The sequence below is a fragment of the Camellia sinensis genome, chromosome 5 (genome assembly GCF_055761805.1).
Source record: "Camellia sinensis isolate YWXY chromosome 5, ASM5576180v1, whole genome shotgun sequence".
NCBI lineage: Eukaryota > Viridiplantae > Streptophyta > Magnoliopsida > Ericales > Theaceae > Camellia > Camellia sinensis.
This window is the reverse complement of record NC_138965.1, coordinates 153,437,491-153,453,945: the sequence shown is the minus strand read 5'-3', so window position 1 is coordinate 153,453,945 and position 16,455 is coordinate 153,437,491. Positions and strand designations below refer to the sequence as shown.

The window sequence follows — 16,455 nt, the reverse complement described above, 5'->3', positions numbered from 1 at the left end:
ATATCCATTGTTGCAAAGTCTTGGTCTAAAGAATTGTGAACAATAGATTCTTGATCCACAGGTCGATGATTTGCAAAACTTCCATGACTTGAATAAATGAAGGTGGATAGATGTGGCTAATAAATGCATGAAAGTTCTTTCGAGGACAAACATCATTATCTAACAACTCTTCGTATGCTTGTTCTATGTAAGAAAATGTTTGCTTGGCCATGAGAACTGTATCAGCCTTTTCGAATGCTCAGATAGTGGGAAATGTTCGAGGAATAGAAGAGAATTTAATGCAGTACAAACACTGTAATGATGGACGTCGGTTGTATTTCTAAGAAGATGCAAAGCCCATGTACGTCCTAGGATGTGGGTAAAGTGCCTTGATCCACTAATATCACCAAGTATTGGGTATATTAGTGTGAGGGATAATGTTGGTTGTATAATTTGTAAAAGCCAATCATAATCCAACACGTGGCATGAAGGGGGCAATTTAGGAAGTTAATACAAGTTTCCAACCAAAGTCAAACACGTGTCAGCCCGTATTGATAATAATGAATCTGTGTAGCAGTGGAACAATCGAGGGATACAAGGTGATGTAGCCTAACGGTTACTCACAAAGTTCAAATTCAAAATCAGGAGGGAAGCCTAACTGCAAGAATGGCGTAGTGGGGCTGACTGTGAGAAAGTATGTTCAGCAATCATGGGAGGACATTTCGACGGTTGAAAGCCCACTTCGATTGTTATTATTGGAAAATATAAATACCAGAGAAGGCCCTAGAATGAAGGATCCAGACTCAGATCAAAAAACCAGTTTATTTACTTCATTTTTCTTTCTAGTTTTTACAGTTCTTTACATTTCTGTACTTCAATTCCTGTACTGCATTTCATTCCTAGGAGTAGCTTCAAATAGCTTGTTGCTATAAACCTCTATGAGGTTGGGTCAGATCATTGTAAGTTTTTCATTTTACTTAATGAAATTCAAATTCTAAAATTATTCTTCACTTGTTGTTACTTACTAAATTCTCCTAAATAAGCCAGCAGTAAAGTTCTTTTCATTGAGGCTGAGAGAACTAAAACACAATCGTCTGATAATTGGTTGGCAATTAATATTCTGTAAGGACTGATTGATCCTTGCTGGCATGCTTAAAATTACACTATTAACCTTTGAAAGCCAAAAAAGCCAATAATCTCCCTTTTGATGGAATTTACAAATGTTGTTTGTATTTGATTTTTATTAAAAAAATAAAAGATAACATTTTTTACATTGGAACAATGTTGTCAAATTGGAATATTTTGATTACTGTAACATTTTTTTTATATTATTTCTCTTTCATTATAAAGGTTGTATTGAGTTGTTATTTATTTCTACCTATTATGAGCTACTAGTTGTAGTGATTCATGATTGTTGGGATTGTTAATTTGAACTGTTGAACTATAATTATTTAGTATAAACCAAGGGAATTTTAGCCTAGTTGGCTAACTCTTTAGCCACCAAGTCTCTCCTAGGGGTAAGATTTTCTTACAAGTTGTATAAGTGCGAGTTTCAACTCTCTCGAAGTGCTAATCTAACAACTAACCCCTAAGTTTACCCGATAAAAGTAATAATTGTTTAGTTTAATATAATTTTCTCATCTTTATAATTAATCTTTTACCAATTAAAAAAAAAGAAAGAAAAAAGAAGAAGAAGTAACATATCATGTCAAAATTTAATTGTAACATGCTATTTTGACAATTTAATATTAGAAGATTTTTTAGTTATGTTTGTTAGATTTGTTATATGTTTAACAACTTTCTTTGATCCTGAATTTATTGGCATCCAATTCGATCCAATGGTGTTTCATTTTGAAATGAAATGTTTACAATAAGTCACATTATTATGTATGTATTTTTTGTTTGTATGAACATTATTCAAAAAAATATTATTAAATAAAAAAGAAAAGAAAATACTAATTCAAAAGAAGCCTTAAAATTGAATTTTAGAAATACAATTGTTGTCTTTTCAATTTTTTTTAGGGGATTTGAATTTTGCAAGATGCTCTTTTGTACTAAATATAAAAATTGATAATTTATCTCCCATTATACAAGTTTTAGTTGGTAGGGTAAATTACAAAAACATTTCTTGAGATTTATTTAAAATACGAATTGTCTCTTGTGGTTGAAAAATTACAAATACCTCCCTGTCAAAATTTTTTATTTAACAGAATTAATTGAAAAAGTAAAATTTCTAATTGTTCACTTATACAATAATAAAATTATCTGAATTATTAAATGAAATTAAATTTTAACATTATTAAAAACTGTTAATTAACTTGATGATTTATTAACAAAAGGACCTATTTGTTATGAAATTAAAAACCTTAGGAGGCATAATGTAATTTCTAAAATCATAGGGAGTAATTTATAATTTAAGTAAACCTTAGGAGTGTGTTTGTAATTTACCATAGTTGGTATTGTTCATTTATTCTTTATTATGGAACTATTTATTAAGTTACTTGGTAGTTTGGCATTTTTAAGTTATTGAATTAGGATTGTGGAAATGTAATTCTAATAAATTGTAAACAATTGACCAAAAAAATAAAAAATTAAAAAATAAAAAAAGGGCCAAGTTTCATTTTACTATTTACTTCATGTTTGTAACATATAACTTTTTGTATTTGAATTCCAATTTTAAGTTAGGTTCATGTTCATTTTTCTCTGCAATTAACTATACTTACTCTCTTCACCTACCAATAGAGGTCAGTTTTTTTCAATTCCAATCAATCCTATTAGGCCATGTCACTACAACAAAATTGAATTTTTACGGCTTGCAATGCATGTCGTAAAAACTCTTTCACGACATGCACACAAATGTTGTTATATGACATACCGTGGAAAGTTGAGCGTCATTTATGGCATGCAGGTAAAGGTGTAAAAAGTAATAAATTAAATATTAATGACATACTTTGTATGTCGTATATAATTTTTTATGACATTTTTGTCATGCCATTAATCATCATACTTTCCATGGCATAATTTTGTATGCCATAGAAGGTTATTTTTAATATATTTATGACATACTATATATGCCGTATATAATTTTTTATGACATTTTCTTACATGTTATAAATCATTACACTTTTTACAACATAATTTTGTATGCCGTGAAAGGTTATTTTTAGTATATTTCTGGCATACTTTGTATGTCGTATATAATCTTTTACAATATTTTCTTGCATGTCATAAATTATTACACTTTTCACGGCATAATTTTGTATGCCATAAAAAGGTTATTTTTAATATATATATATATATATATAGAGAGAGAGAGAGAGAGAAGAAAAGCAAATTCAAAGTTCAATAAATGAAGACATGATATTACTAAAATGCCCACTTTAGTACTTGAAAAGCAAATTACAAGATCAGATAGCAAATTATATATGTACAAATGAAAGCAAAAAGATTATACACAACACAAGCCAATCAAGTCTAATTCATTATTAGGAGTAGTAGAGAGAGCTAAAGAATCAATTAATTTGGCCAATACAGAAAGGCCATACCCCAATACCAATTGTAGGGATTTGAAGAGCAAATGTTGCAGCAGCAGCAGCAGCAATAGGTGCAAGCACACATTCTAGAACTACAGAAAAGCATCCAGTTTCCTGCAAAGCCAAGGAAAACTCAACAACCAGTAGAAAAATAAATCCATCTTAAAAGGAAATCTCTTTTTCAAAGCTTGCAAACTTATGACTTTTTTTGGAAAATATATGATAGTGGTAGGGTGATAACAGTTTTATGCACTCTGCATCACTCAGTAAATTCAAAATTGAGAAATAAAAACAATTTATATGTCAGGAGTCAGGACTATTCATAGTTTTATTTCTCTAAAGTTTTAGCAATTGACATTAACAAAAACATATGTTAGGAGTCAGGACTATCCACATGTATATATATATATATATATATATCTTATGCAACAAAAAAGTGAGAATGTATTATAAAAGCAAACAATTAAGACAAAACGTGTATGGCATTGGCATACCTTGAAGAATTTTCCACTAGCTAAAAGAGTAAAACTTTCACAAGCAGGATTGTAAAAGAGGTTATGAGTGAGTTGCCCTTTATAAGGTGCCAAACATTAGCCTACTTTCCACAAAATATCACCTTATAGAACTGTCTATCTCCCTACTGTAGACACCCCATTTTTGACCATCCTCAAGACTTGGACGTCACCGTTTGAACACTCATTGATCATCCATGTTTGTGTTCGTCTTGAGTTCCCGGAGGTCTCGGCCACGCGCCCTGCCTCGGGATCTTTTGACTCGACTGTTTTCTGTTTGGTTTTGCACCAAACACTTGTGTTTTGCATTTGAGGGGCAAGGAATGGCTTGTTGGCCATCCCCACACTCCACCGGCCATGGCTTGAGTCCACCGGCTGTGTTTTGTTGCCATCGGCCAAATGTTTGGCCGACCGGCACTCTAGATGGTCGACCGGCCATCTATTTTGGTCAAATTGCATTTTTGGTTGGCCGACCACTCTTCATCTACTTTTTCAAATATTTTTTTGCCAGCTGTGATAGCTGGCACCCACTTTGCTCCCATCCATACACGTGTATGGAGGGATCTCTCTCTTGACTAGCTTACTTGAGAAGCTTTGCAAGGGTGAGCTCTATAAGAGGGAGCCTCTTCTCCCTCCATTAGGGTTGATAAAAAAGCTCCAGAGCTCTGAGTTTTAGGGTTAGGGTTTACATATACTCTATCTCTATATCTCTTCCTACTTTTGGTGTATTAGTGTGTGTTTGTTCTTACTATTGCACACAAACACCTACTATTACACCTTTCCTTAGTAGCTAAGGTCCTTGGAGGTTATTCTTGAAGTTCTTGGCTGGTTTTGAGCTAAAGGAGGCAGCTGGAGCATTGTTTGTGAAGAGGGTCAACAAGGGTAGGAACTTACTCCTTTTTACCCCATTTTTGCATAGCTTTTTAACCTATCTTGAAACTATTTTTAAGCTTCATGTATAACATATAAAAGTTCTGTTTTTACTTGCTTAAAATAGTTGTTTAAGAGTGTTTTGGCATTTGGGATTGTTTGACCCCTCTTAGGGCTTGTTAGGCCCCATTTTGTGCCATTTTGGGTGAGTTCCGGGACCACTTTGTTTGGGCCTCCTCACCACTAAAATCTTGAGGGATTTCAGTGGTGAGGATGGTGCCTTGAGGTCCTAAGAAGGAGGGGGCCACCCCCTCTCCTTGTTGTCCTTGAAAAGGTCCATTTTTGCCTCATGTGTGAGCACCTAGTTTAGGTTCATATTAACCATCCCTTAACTGTTATTTGGTAGTATTTTTCCATGTATTACCTCTGTTTCATGTTGGTTTGGACACACCTTGCATGCCTTGCATACATGTCATGTAATGCCACATTTTTGCCTTAACATGTTTTAGGTTTAGACCCTTGTTCTAGCATGATTTAGGCTTAGCTCTGTGAAGCTTTTGTGCTTGTTTTAGCATGTTGAAGTTCTGTTTTTGGTTGCTTTGGTCGACCATGGCATGCTTAGTATAGCCTCTTTGCATTTTTGGCTTGTGAGCCTCAAGTGCATGGACCATGAGCATGCATTACTTGCATTATTTCAGTGGTTTGGAACCATTTACCATGTTATTTTAGTCCTTATGGCATGCCTATATGCTTACGTTTGATGCTCCTTCAATGTGTTAAAAGGTTGTTGCCTTATGCTCCACGAATGTGCCTCTTTGTATGCTTGCATATTTAGACCACCTAGATGCCATCTAGGTACATCCTTAGCTTCGTTCAGGTCTACATTGGACCTGTTTTAAGTCCCCTTAGCCTTGTGAGGCTTGGTTGGCATGGCCTTGGTTTAAGCCTCCTTGGCTTGCCTTGAGTACTTGGACCATTTGTTGCATGCTTAGCTTGTCTTATTGACTTGGTTTGGCACCTTTCATGATATGATTTTTAGAGCTTATAATGCATGCCATTTGCCCATGTTTGCATCCTCTTAAGTGTTCTTGAGAATTTCTCTTTAAAGCTTATGTGTTGGTCCTTGTGTGCATGCATGTTTACATGTCACTTTGCCTTCATTTTCAAGCATGTTGGCCACTGTTTTGGGCTTAGTATAGAGCTGCCCAAACTAGTTTAAGTCCATTCTCGCATGTTGTGGCATGCTCACCCTGTGTGTTGATTGCATAATTGGCTTATCATGTATTGTTGCATGTTTAAATGGCTTTGCATTTGGCATGCATTTATCTTGGTTAAGTTGCCTAACATGTTGTCACATGCCTTGCCTACTTGCATGCCCATATTACATTTTGTATGCTTGTCTTTCCATGCCTTGCATGATTGATTCCTTAGGTTGTGTGCCTAGCATCATTACTTACTTGCATGTTCCTATTGCATGCTTAGTTCACATGCCTAGGTTGTATTACATTGGCATGCATGCCTCACCTCTTGATTAAGCCATGATAGAAGTTGAAGGCTCCCTTGTATGTTCATATGCATTGCATTACATTTGAAATCAAAATGGCACACTTGGTCCCTTGGGCCATCACGCATTGAAATGCCCGATTGGTGGTCCGAGAACCAAGAACCATGTCTCTTTGAGTCATAAACATGATAAGGGATGTGTTGGTGCACACATTTGCTTGGAATGCATTGCCATGTCTTGTTTTGCCCTCTGCTGCTATCAAAACAGGATTCTGCAGGAAGCTTTGGCCGGCCGGCCATCTTTAGTGCCGACCGACCAAGTATGGATGGCCGAGAGCTTAATCAGTGGCCGGTGATTATTCCCTATGGCCGGTGACCATTCCTTATGGCCGGTGGTGTTCCCCAATGTCCAGAAAGTGTTCCTTGGGAATTATGTCATTCTCAGAGGAGTAGAGTAGGGAAAACAGAGGCAACTTGTGCATGGCGATGGATTTCAGAGCAAACCCGAGCACACATGCATTAGACCCTCTTCCCGAGGACTTTTATCACTTTCTTCACTTAATTGATTTGTTAATTAATTAGGTGGTCTGTAATATTTGATTAGTTTGTAGGTTAGTTAAATCTGTATTATTCTTTCGGTCCCTCCGAGCGAGGGCAAATTTGTAATAAGTGTGGGTGCGTATATGCATGTTTTCCAACCCCCACTTCTTTCTCCCTTTTACTTACCTGCTTTGATGGTTAGTACTAGGGCATATTTAATTTAGCATCCTTATGCTATGCATGCGTGCATCATTTATCAGTATTGCATGCACCGGGCTCGGCGCATCATACTAACTGCATAGTATTTCAAATCAAACTTGAATACATGTTATCTGTCGCATCTCATATGCCATTCATAGATCAGCCGAGCCTATTCTAGTGACATTTTGTATGAGATACATTGGCCACCTTAACATGAATTAGGATCATGCATATGATTACTAACTAGTTCACTGTTTTGGCACGGAGTAGATGTAAGTAGTTATGCTTTAGCATCTCGCATGAGTGTGAATGTTAACATGATAGCATGCTTACCATGTGGCTATATGCTTATGTGATATAACTGCAGAAATGTCTGTGGGTGAAGGTTGGATTGTTTGAGTTTGAATTTGAATAATTCATCGAAATCCGTATTTTAGCCTACTCGCGAGTAGCAAAATTCAAACCATTTTCCAAACAAACGGAAATTCGAAATCCGTATAATTAGTAGTGTTTCACAATTTCACAAGGTTCAGGCTGGGGTGGTAAAAAAACTCAAATGGCCTATCTCAGAAAGCACAAAACCGGGCAAAGATAAATGAACCTACAAGTTTGCCCCCAGCCACCCTACAGATCTAGAAATTCGCCCAATCTGCTTTCTGTCACAGTAGGAAAGCATGAGTATAGAATGAAAAAATTGAGTTGAAAGGCCTACCTTTTGTTAGAATTCTCCGTTAAATTCTTGACCATAAATTTGAATTCTCTAATTTTTGGATTAAGAAATTTACCTGTTTCAAAGGCTAATTTCCTTTACCTCTACACACAGTTTTATGCAATCACTCCACCACTCCACTCCAAAACAAGTCTTTTAACACATACTACAGTAACAAAATCCACAAACTTCAAGCAATGCGATTGTAGTAAATTTTGTGGCTTTTTTATGATAAATAATTGATCTTTATTTTCCACAATTGAGTTTACTAAAATATTACCTATCCTGTAAGTAAATTGTATTTTCACCACATATGCAAACGTAAAACTTTCCTTCAATTTCTAATTGGACAAGAACATACCTTCAACTGCAAATGCACCATGTGCTTCATTTACGATACTTCTTTCTAAATTGTCACTTGGTTTATCATCACCAAGTAAATCAAAGACAAATAGCTCTGGTTCATTAAAAATAAAAAATAAAAAGGCAGTTAATGAGCCATGTGCATCATAAACAATTAACCCAAGATTTGATAAATTTTGACAGACTGCAAATCTCAAATAAGATAGCTCTGGTTCATTAAATTTTTTTTCACCATTTCCAATTAAATCTCTGTTTTGACTATTAGAAGCACTTGATAAAACCTAGTGAAGCATGCAAAACATCAACTCTTACACAACATAACTCCTTTTTAACAAATGCATGTTCATGCTCATAAAAGCTTACTTCTTTGGGTATACTGTCTCCACTTGGCAGCCTGATGAATTTCCTGCTTCATCATAAACCATCATGAATACAATATCTCAAGTTCAACTAACAAATTTGGGAAATAGATGGCCTAATTAAAGCGACAAACTGGGATAGAGTTCAGAAAGACCTACATGATTCTTTAAATTCAAAAAGGTCTCCTGGTGTGACTTTGTCTATTTGGATTGTTTGTGGTACTCCATAATATGATTATTCACTTATAGCATCACCATCTGAATTTTCCCTCGCTTATATTGTTATTCAATTGGAAATCCATAGGAAAGATTTAGGAAAGTTATATGCGTGGAATGCCGTGAAGCCATCAAACAAGAAAATTTTAGATAGAATGACACTAATTAATCAAATATACAAGGAAGAGGATCTCTAATTAAGTTGTATTCATATTGTTTACCTTTTCGTATGTATGAACTACAATTTCCATCAAATTTGAAAGATATTGTCTCTTTATAGAATTAACGGCCACAAGCAAACCATATTATAATTCCAAATATGACCACAATACCAAATGAACTAACAAAAAAATAGCAAAGACTAGAAAGAAAAGATATTGTCAGTTCATAAATGTACAGAAAATAGTGAGGTTTGCTAAAAAGCTTGGAGTTATTAGATACAAATAGCAAAACTAGTATTGAATCGGTTTGCTTAATTTTATCTGTGGGAGCCTGAACACAACTCCATCTTTATTTTCATCATGTCTGACCAATTTCCATTAAGATGGCCAAAAGAGAGAAATGGAAAGGGAGAGATGAATCATTAGAAGTATTATCTCTATCAATTACAGAGAAAAGAAAAGGCAACATTATATCTGATGTAATTAAGTAACAGCATAATACAAATAGCATCATAAATTATATCTCAACCCCCAAACAAGAAAGAGATATAGAGAGAAATATGAAGCCAGTAACTTCTATAAAAGAGACTCAAATTTTAGGTAGTCTTATCACTGCGGCAGCTTGACTTGCAATTTTGAACAACTGTTGATAAGTTCATCAAACTAAGAATGTCCATCGATCGATTATTATTTTGAGGTTGACTATATGTATTCATTCCATCAGAAAAGCTGTCTAGCCCAGTTGTCTGCTGCTGTTGTTGCCATTTTTTGCCTAGGACATTTAAAGTGTTTTTAATGGATTAATTTACCATATCTAACATTATGTCAAATTCTAACATATGGTCTCAGCAACAAAGAATACTAGTGCAAATGATCGTTCACTTCATTTCCAACAAAGAAAAATGACAAATGTTGATGTACCTCTTTTGTGTCGACTTTCTTGATTGAAATTTTCTCCATCTCAGCACAATCAAGAAATGTCATGCAAAAAAAGAAAAAAGGACGTGCTCATATGTCAAAAGAGAAGCTTAACATAATCATACTAGATGCAATCTACAATGTCTTGCCCATGTACATAGAGCTCAAGTTGCTAATGGAAAATTGAAACATGAACTTGATTTTTTTCATAGAGTAGAAGTATAGAAGTTAAAGCTATACATTCTTTGTAACATGGGAAAAAGAAAAGGAAGTGTTGTAGCATCACAGCATGCCATAACTTAAGAGGTCAACAAGTTAAAGAAAATATAAAGCTTCAAAATTTAACATATTTTAGTTTATTGTGGTGTCCTTTTTTAGTATTTTCTATTTCAATGTGTCTGTATGCATAGTTGAAGCATTTGATATGGTGACAGGTTCTACAACATGTTGAAAAGGTTGACATCAATAGTTTCTACACAAAAATCAAAGTTTAGCAGTCTATTCATGCCATTTGTCAAATTTGTAGCTGTCAACAAACTGAGGTGTTCTAATCAAGATGGTAACTTAGAAATATAACTAGTAATTGACATCTATTGGCCTTCACTTTAGTCAAGTTGCAATTGTTTTCACATTATGGTTCATTACTTCAATTATTAATTCTGAAAATATTATTTTCTTTTGACAAGTAATTAACATTACATATAAGCCAAACCCACTAGATTAGATGAAACTGAAAAAGAGTGACTCTTATCATTTAGACAGACCATTTTAACTCTTTTAAACCCTCATGAACATAACTGTTAGTAACTTGCAATTGACAATATGATCATTTGATACGAAATGTTTTATATCTACATTATAGATAAGTATTGCAGCTTCTCAGTTTGTCAATGAAAAGCCATAATAACAGTCCCATCAGGATTTCTATCCTCTATAACACAAGACATGATTCCATTACTAAACTATTAGTCCAGGAACACTATTCTTAAGAGTTGGTTGATAAAGATTTGACTTGGAATCTCTAGGCACACACCTTTCCTCAATCAAGCCGCAAAACATTAAAATTTTTTATGGACTGATCCAACAAAAATAGCCTTATAACGAATAACCTAAAATAGCCTAAAAGAATCAAACATAACAATTTTCCCATAAAAGATGTCAGTAGAACTATACCCTTATACTTCATTGCATTACAAATGTTTAATCCAAAACATTGAAAACAAATGCAAATCATTATTTTAATAGCCAATTACCATCTTTCACATGAAATTCGACTCCGTTCTAGTGTTGTTGCAACCATAGCACCATCATCCTATTAGGTTTAGGCACACCCAAAAATCAATCACACACAGAAAAACACAAGATATTTACGTGGTTCGGCAATTGTCTACGTCCATAGAGAGATTTCACTATAGAATTTCTCAGAGGGAGATTACAGAACTCACACTCACTTTCTATAGATTTACACACACTCTCACTGATTCTCTCTTGCTCTATCTGTGTTTTGTTTCATCCCTTCCTCATCACCTCAATTTATACACAAATGAGAGGGAACAAAGTCAAGAAAGCGGAGTAATTGGAAGGGCTGCCACCTGCCATCTCCCCTCCTACTTCTTGACTTGGAGCCAACCTCCAACTACTCCTCCATGTGGAATGGAGCCAACAATTCTCCCCCTCCACACCCATATGGGTAACTGACTTCTTACTTGAGGTCTATCCTGGTCAAATTCTTGTAAACTTCCAGTTTGTCTCTAGTGACAACCTTGGTCATCATATCAGAAGGATTCTTGTTTCTATGAATCTTTACCAGCTTCATTAACTGCTTTTCCATCACTTCCCGTATCCAATGATACCAGACATCAATGTCCTTTGTACGTGAATGGTACATGGAATTCTTGCTTAGATCAATTGCACTCTAACTATCACAATGTACCTTGTACTCTTCCTGCTGTAGACCCAATTCTTGGAGAAACTGCTTTAACCACAACATTTCCTTTCCAGCATCTATGGCAGCAATGTACTCTGCCTCTGTTAAAGATAATGCAACACACTTTTGTAGTTTGGACTACTACGAAACAGCTCTTCCTGCAAAGGTGAATAAAGATCCTGATGTAGACTTTCTACCATCAAGATCACCCGCTATATCAGCATCTGTAAAACCCTCTAAAATTGGTTTAGCTCTCCCAAAACATAGACACAACTTTGAAGCTCCCTTCAAGTACCGAAGAATCCATTTGACTGCTTCCTAATGCTTCTTTTCTAGATTGGCGAGGAATCTATTCACAACGCCAACTGCGTGAGCTATATCTGGCTGGGTACACATCATTGCATACATCAAACTCCCTACTGCAGATGAGTAGGGAATTGCCTCCATCTCTTCTCTTTCATTTGTAGATGAGGGACAAGAACTCTTGCTCAGCTTGAAATGGTTAGCCAACGGAGTATTGACTAGCTTGGCATCTTTCATGTTGAACTTTTCAATCACCCGTTCAATATATTTTTCCTCTGACAACCATATCTTCTTGGTTTTCTTGTACAAAATCTACTATGCTGGGCCTAAATTCTTCATCTCAAAATACTACGACAAGTCCTTTTTCAACTTGTTGATCGTAGCAGTATCCTGTCCAATGATCAGCATATCATTGACATACAATATTAGGATGATGAAGTTTCCATCCAAAAACCTTCGGAAATATACACATTGGTTTGCTACCGCTCTTGTGTACTCGTGATCCACCATGAATAAATCAAACTTCTTGTACCATTGTCTCAATGTCTGCTTCAGGCCATAGAGACTCTTCTTCAGTTTGCAGCCAAGATTTTCTTTTCCTTTAACTTCAAATTGTTCTGTGTAATAACCCTGACCCATGATCAACGTTAATCCATGCTTAATTATGCCTCCTAAGAAATTAAAGTGAAGTTTTGCATCGTATGTTGCCTTATTTGTGTTTATATCTGTTTAGCGTAGTAAGATCTGTTCATGTTTTCATTTTGGTTTGAGAATTGAAGGCCTTATCGGCATCCGATTCAAAAATTGACTTGATTTATGTGTTAATTAGAATTTTTGGAATTTTATGGTAGGTTCAAACGAAATTCAATTCGGAACGAAATAATTAGAATAATTAATGCTTATTTAATTAGTGGTAAGCCTAATTAATTAGTCCACTAACCAAGCCTATATAAGGCTTCTATATGCATCTCAACTCACCTTTCTTCATCATTTTTTTGATACCAACCGTGAGAGAGAGAAGGGGGAGATTAGAGTCAACTTTGAAGAGAATTGAAGTCAAGCTAGCAACTACTAGAGGAATTGAAGGGAATTGGCGAGATTAAGCAAAAGATCACTAGAATTTAAGGAATTGTGGACCCTAAGTAAGGAAATCAACCCTTAAGCTTTATGTTAGACTCACTTAAGTAAGGAACTACGAGAATTAAGTGAATCAATGCATAAATTAAGCTAATGAACTAGAAGAGAAGAGAAAATCATGCATACATGTTCATTTGATCATAATTAAAGTTATTTTCAAGAGAATTCTCACATGCATGTTAGTATCTTGGTTTTGTTCAAGGAATTCAACATGTTTTAGACCTAAACATCTCATTTGATCATGATTTGGAAACTTGGAGCTCAAATCATTTCATGTTTGTCATGTTCATGTTATGTTTTTACATTTCAAGCTTGATTTTGTACAATTGCATGTTATTGGGCTTTGATTTTGAGTAATGATTCTTACTTCATGATGTTTTGCAAGTTTACAAGAGTTCCCTTAAGTTTTTAGCCCAAGAAATCATAATTTACAGCTTTGGGGTTGAGTTTGAAGCTTGGAAGCAATTCTGGAAATTCTAGAATTCTGTTTCCACGCTCGAGCGACAAATCCTGCGCTCGAGCGACCACCTTTATTTTTGCACTTTTGCTCGAGCGACCAAAAGTCCGCTCGAGCGTAAAATGCATGCTCCCAGAAGTTTGTGTGTTTTATAGAATGCTCGAGCGACAAAAGTTGTGCTCGAGCGACAAAAGTTATGCTCGAGCGAGCATCGAGCGAAAAAATCAAACAACCATCACTTTTGCAAAGTTTACAGACCGCTCGAGCAAAAGAATGTGCACTCAAGCGACCACTCGCATTTTGCATGTCCGCTCGAGCAAAGAAAGTTGCACTCGAGCGAGACCCCTGTTTCCAGTATTTCTAACTAAATGTTTTCAAATGCATTTCTTTTGCATCCTTATTACATCCTAGTCATTCCTAGACCAAGATTAAGACACAATAATGAGAGTAAAGGCTAGAAACACACTAAGAACAAAATGAAACAAGTTATGTACAATCCAAGCATGTGTTTCAGTATATGTAACTGTTATGTATTGATGTAGGTCACACGCCATAAACCATTTGATTTGCCTGCTCTGTCTGTCTGCCTGCACCTAGAGCCATCTGTGAGTAATAACTTAGTAAAGCTATGTTCATCTTTATTTTCTTTCTGTATGATAAAATACGATCTATTTTCTGAAATGCTATGTTCCGTACAATGAATGATTGTCCAATTCCTGACAATGTATTTGTAGTATCCTTGGTATCACGTGATATCTGTTAACTGTTGCCCAGTATCAGAGGTTCCATTATGGAACTTATTATGTCTGCACTCTATTACCCGTACCGGAGGCTCCATCATGGAGCTCAGCATATCTGTCATCTGTTACCAGGTTCTGGAGGTTCCTTTATGGAACTGGTTACTCATAGCCACCATCTGTTCTGTATCTTTTCTGTTAGCGCTAATGGATGTACCACGTATAATTAAACATGAACTCTGATTTCTGTATATGACTTGAACAAGAACAAGAATATGTATATGAATCTAAAATTTTGATTTTCTAAATCTGAAATGGTTATCATTCATCAAATTCTTTACTCTGTTATTATTCATTGGGCTCCCGCTCATTATTTATGTTATGCATGTAGGTGATCAGGCACATGACCAGGCCTAGAGTTGATGGCTATAATTCTGTTTTGTCAGTCAACCACCATGCCTCCCGAGGAGGTTCCTTTTGAGAAGACCATATCAAGGCTTTATCTTTTTTGTTTTGTTTATCTGTACTTGGGCTAAGTTTCCTTCGATCTTATCTATGTAAATGCGTGACGTGAGACCAATGTATTGATGATGTTATGTGTATATATACATATATATAAGTTTGTTTGAAAATTTTGTCTCATATATGTCAACACAGCTCAATGGACTATGTATGTTTTATATATTACTTCCGTAACCCCTAATTATGTGTTATTATGTTAAGAGGCCTTTGGTAATCTAAGGATTAGTGGCCGGTTACGACGCTAAACCTATAGAGGCAGGTTTGGGTCGTGACAGAGTGGTATAAGAGCACATGAATATATCGCACACATAAGTCCACATGAGCTATAGAGTGTCCTAGTAAGCATTAGGGCATCTTTCTACATGTGTGAGTGTGTATATTAATGTCTGTTAATGTGGAAACTGAGTCTGTCTGACCATGAAGACATGAAATAGAAATAAATGGATCGTAATTGAATGATCTAAACATAGTGAAAAGAATTATTGGCCTATGACTATTATTGCCTTGTTTACCTATAGCAACATGGAGAATGCAAGGGAAAATGATACAAGTGAGTCTTCTAAGGCCCGAATAAACCAAATGGAACAGATGCATGTAGCATTGACCGAAGCAATGACATAATAACAAAGATAAAACCTTGGCCCCCTCCACCTTTGCCGGTACAAGTTGAACCAGATAATAACGATATCATCAACCTAACTTAGAAATTCATGAAGATGAAACCGTTAACTTTTGTGGGTGGTATTGAACCGTTGAAAGCAGAGACATGGTTACTTGAAATAGAGAAGTTGTTTGAAGTTTTTCTCTGTACCGAGACTCAGAAGGTTTTACTGGCCACCTTTACTCTTAAAGACAAAGCTCGAAGACAGTGGTTACTAATTCAGAATACTAATGAAAACATGACATGGGCTCGATTCAATGAAATCTTTTATGATAAGTACTTCCTTCAGTGTTTTTGGGATCGAAAAGTGTTTGAATTCCAAGAAATCAAGCAAGGCAGAATGTCCATAGTTGAGTACGAGGCTAAGTTCACTGAGTTAGCCAGGTTTGTCCCTCACATGGTAGATACGGACTATAAGAAAGCCCATAAGTTTGAAGGAGGATTGGACTTAGACATATTTGATCGAGTAGGCGTGTTGAAGTTGCCAACATACGTAGAAGTCCTTGATAGATCCTTAATGGATGAAGCTACCCTAGCCACTATGAAACAAAGTAAGGACCCAACAACAACAACAACAGAATAGAGAGGAAAAAGGTCTGGGTACAGTTTCAAAAAGGGTCGTTCTTATGTAAGTAAAAAGCAAAACACGAGGTCTACAAGTAGCTCAAGTCAGAGCAGTGGGTCTATTCTAATTTGCCCTGATTGTGGAAGGAGGCATAAGGGTGTGTGTTACCAGGCATCGGGTTCTTGTTTCCGATGTGGCAAGATAGGTCATGTAGTGAAAGATTGCCCACTTGGGTCTAATAATGTTAACCGCCCTACAGCGAGTTCAGCTAGATCCGCTTCT

The 16,455-nt window shown here is 35.8% G+C and overlaps 1 protein-coding gene across 1 annotated transcript; it reads left to right on the top strand.

The window, feature by feature from the left end:
- Positions 1-15,663: 15,663 nt before the first annotated feature.
- On the top strand, positions 15,664-16,191 carry LOC114293801 (uncharacterized). The gene has a single exon (XM_028237927.2). The coding sequence runs from the start codon at positions 15,664-15,666 to the stop codon at positions 16,189-16,191; it is 528 nt and encodes a 175-aa protein (XP_028093728.2).
- The last annotated feature ends 264 nt before the right edge of the window (positions 16,192-16,455 follow it).

What these genes read in the sequence shown, in the direction of transcription:
- LOC114293801 (XM_028237927.2), top strand. Translation starts at nt 15,664, where the DNA reads ATGAAACCGTTAACTTTTGTGGGTGGTATTGAACCGTTGAAAGCAGAG.